This window comes from Sinocyclocheilus grahami, unplaced genomic scaffold (assembly GCF_001515645.1).
Source record: "Sinocyclocheilus grahami isolate Dianchi unplaced genomic scaffold, SAMN03320097.WGS_v1.1 scaffold15090.1, whole genome shotgun sequence".
NCBI lineage: Eukaryota > Metazoa > Chordata > Actinopteri > Cypriniformes > Cyprinidae > Sinocyclocheilus > Sinocyclocheilus grahami.
This window is the reverse complement of record NW_015515600.1, coordinates 2,150-5,257: the sequence shown is the minus strand read 5'-3', so window position 1 is coordinate 5,257 and position 3,108 is coordinate 2,150. Positions and strand designations below refer to the sequence as shown.

The window sequence follows — 3,108 nt, the reverse complement described above, 5'->3', positions numbered from 1 at the left end:
TGCATGTCGTAGAAAGGACTCAGGCTTCTAGATAATTGCCGTCAAGCTTACTGGGCCAGAGGTTGTCACCTGGAGGACACCAACTTTTACTTTTGTGGTAGTCCTTGGTCCCTTCAGGGTGCATTGCTCTGGAGGCCAGCACCCAAGAGATGTGATGTAAATGTTTGGTGGGTTACAACCAACTCTACTGAGGAAAGAAATAGCTTAGACTAGCCTACAGTGGTTCGCTGGACCTAGCTGACCAAAAATCTGGTCAGGCTGGTTTGTTTTGATCATTTGAGAGGGGTTTGGATACTTGTCAGCTGGGTTGACCATCAAAACTGAACATCAACTTGGAAAACCAGCTTAACCAGTTTTAACCAACCTAAGATATCCACTTTCAGGCCCACATAGAATCAGATCACTGTGAAAAAGAAATAGAACATTTGTCATTCCCAAAATTCTGTTGCATTGTTTTTGTTTTAAATTAAACATTTTGGCTAATTTGATTATGCTCTTAGCTACCAACAAGAGTGTAGCGCTGTACTGAACACATTTTACCCTATTTAAATACATTCTACAGAATCCCACAGTTTTTCAGGTAAAATCAATGAAACTGCAAAAAATGATTTTCTTATTCAGTATTTTGTCTTTTCCACTTCAAATTTTTAAAATATATTTATTTGAGAAGCAAAATGACATAAGATATTAAGTTTAGAGTTTTTGCTTACAACAAGAAACAATTAGCCAGTTGGGTATATAAAACATATTTTTCCAGTTGAATTAAGTTATATTTTTTCCTGCTTTAAACAAAAACTCACTTAATTCGTATTTCTTTTAGAAAACAAGACTTGTCAAGATATAAAAAAAAAAATATTTTTTTTTGCTTAGATGTACAGTATTTAGATATTTGCACTGGACAACAGGACAAAATACTAAGCAAGAAAATATTTTTTTGCAGTGAAAACGCATCTGCACGTTCGGTCTGGGCCTGGTTAGCAGCACTGCTAATGCTTAGATCATGTAAGCTGCTTTGCCACATGTTCAGGATTAAGAGTAATAGTGAGTTTACAGGTGCTTCCAGTTAAACTTTTGATACATTAGCTGTGAAACTATGAATGTTCCCCATGGCTAAAAATGTTGGCACATTCGAAACAGCCCATATAAAAAGTGAAGACGTATTATGTTAAATTGATTTAAAGTGATTTACCATTCGCTTTTCCACTTTGTCACCTGGATCTGTAGGTTTAGATTTACGCTCGGTGATACAAAACAGGCACAATGGTTCATTAAAATTCACGAAACGTACTCGCACCCCATCACACGAACACATAAGCGAAACAATCGTGTGGAACAATAAACAATCGGAGCGAGGGCAGCTATGCATGCACTATCTGCCAAAGCTTTTCTGCCACAACTTGAGGCTGATGTGTGACGTTCATATGGCACTAACTATGTTCTTCTGTCAACAAAAGAAAAACCTCCACCCTGTCCCAGCTGAGGGACACGCTGCCGCCAGATCTATGAAACTCCTGGCAAAGATTCCCAAGGATGCCGAGGCCACTGTGGTCTTAGTGGGTAAGCAAAGTAGCGTTTCGTTCCAGCGTTTGTTGTTTTCAGGTCCAGAGATGATGTTGAGTCATCGCACCAGAGTTTTTCAATAATGTCTCAGTCAGTTGAAGATGAATGCTTTCGGTTGTGTTTGATTTCTGTCACTGGATCCCTGTTTGTGTGGTTTGATTTTTTACCGCAATAAATGTGTTTATAGGGTGTGTGGAGTTCTTAGAGAAGCCTGCGATGGCCTTTGTCCGGCTCAACGAGGCTGTGCTGCTGGAGTCTGTTCTGGAAGTCCCCGTCCCCGTTCGGTTTATCTTTGTGCTGCTGGGCCCCACGCAGACCAACATGGACTATCATGAGATTGGACGCTCCTTCTCCACCCTCATGTCCGATAAGGTTCATCTTACATGCAATATATATCACGGTTTGTAGATTATTAGGGCCAAGTAACAAATATGTGAAGAGACCAATTCTATCTCATTGTTTTCTGCTGTTTAGTTTCTTTTTCAGAAAATTTCGGGGTCAGTTTTTCTGAAATCTTATAACGCAGTGGTTCTCAACCTTTTTGAGTCCAAGGCTGGCCATTGTCCACAACAATATTCGAGGCCCCATGACTTTTCCATTTGTTCGTTAGATCACACTTTATTTTAAGGTCCAATTCTCGCTATTACCAAACCATTAACTATGACTTTTGCCTCTGTAAACTCCTAATTTGCTGCTTATTAATAGTTAGTAAGGTAGTTGTTAAGTTTAGGTATTGATTAGGATTGGGGATGTAGAATATGGTTAAAAATAATAGTATATTTTTCTGTTTATTTTATCATTTTTGTTTTCAATATTATGTTTCCGGACTATGTGTTTAATATTTAACATGGTATCTCTTTAAGAGAATAGGATGGTGATGTTTAGAGGATATAGTATAGTATTTAAGCCTATAGGGGGCATAACTTCCTTTGTGATCCGGTGTGGATGATCTTGATGTTTAGCTGTTGCTTTGTCCTGTGAAAAAAAATATCTTGGCTCACTGGTTGCGAACCACTGTTACAGTGCCAAAAATGGCTCAACATTGTATTTTTGTTTTTGCTTTTTCTTATGATTCACTGGGTCATGGTGTTCAGTTCAGACTAGATCTTTTGCCATTTTGGATTTTAACAAATAATATTTTCACTAACACCTATAAATTTTATCCAATCTTCTCCAGAATAGTGACTGAATAGAGACCAAGCCACACAATCTCAAAATGGATTTTTTTTCTCATTGTTCTGTGAACCTGTAATGAATTGTGGTGGGACTGGCCAACAGGAATGGACGATATACAGTGGGTACGGAAAGTATTCAGACCCCCTTACATTTTTCACTCTTTGTTATATTGCAGCCATTTGCTAAAATCATTTAAGTAATTTTTTTTTCCTCATTAATGTACACACAGCACCCCATATTGACAGAAAAACACAGAATTGTTGACATTTTTGCAGATTTATTAAAAAAGAAAAACTGAAATATCACATGGTCCTAAGTATTCAGACCCTTTGCTCAGTATTTAGTAGAAGCACCCTTTTGATCGAATACAGC

General features: G+C 37.9%; 1 protein-coding gene across 1 annotated transcript; it reads left to right on the top strand.

Annotated features, from left to right (window-relative positions):
• The first annotated feature begins 1,364 nt into the window (after positions 1–1,364).
• LOC107579182 (anion exchange protein 3-like) lies at positions 1,365–2,057 on the top strand. Its single transcript, XM_016265042.1, has 2 exons — positions 1,365–1,557; positions 1,748–2,057. Exons 1-2 carry the CDS (start codon positions 1,365–1,367, stop codon positions 1,966–1,968), a joined length of 414 nt encoding a protein of 137 aa, XP_016120528.1. The 3' UTR covers positions 1,969–2,057.
• Positions 2,058–3,108: the final 1,051 nt, after the last annotated feature.

What these genes read in the sequence shown, in the direction of transcription:
- LOC107579182 (XM_016265042.1), top strand. Translation starts at nt 1,365, where the DNA reads ATGCACTATCTGCCAAAGCTTTTCTGCCACAACTTGAGGCTGATGTGT. An exon ending in GGCCACTGTGGTCTTAGTGG is followed by an intron (nt 1,558 to 1,747) that starts GTAAGCAAAGTA and finishes ATGTGTTTATAG; the next exon opens with GGTGTGTGGAGTTCTTAGAG.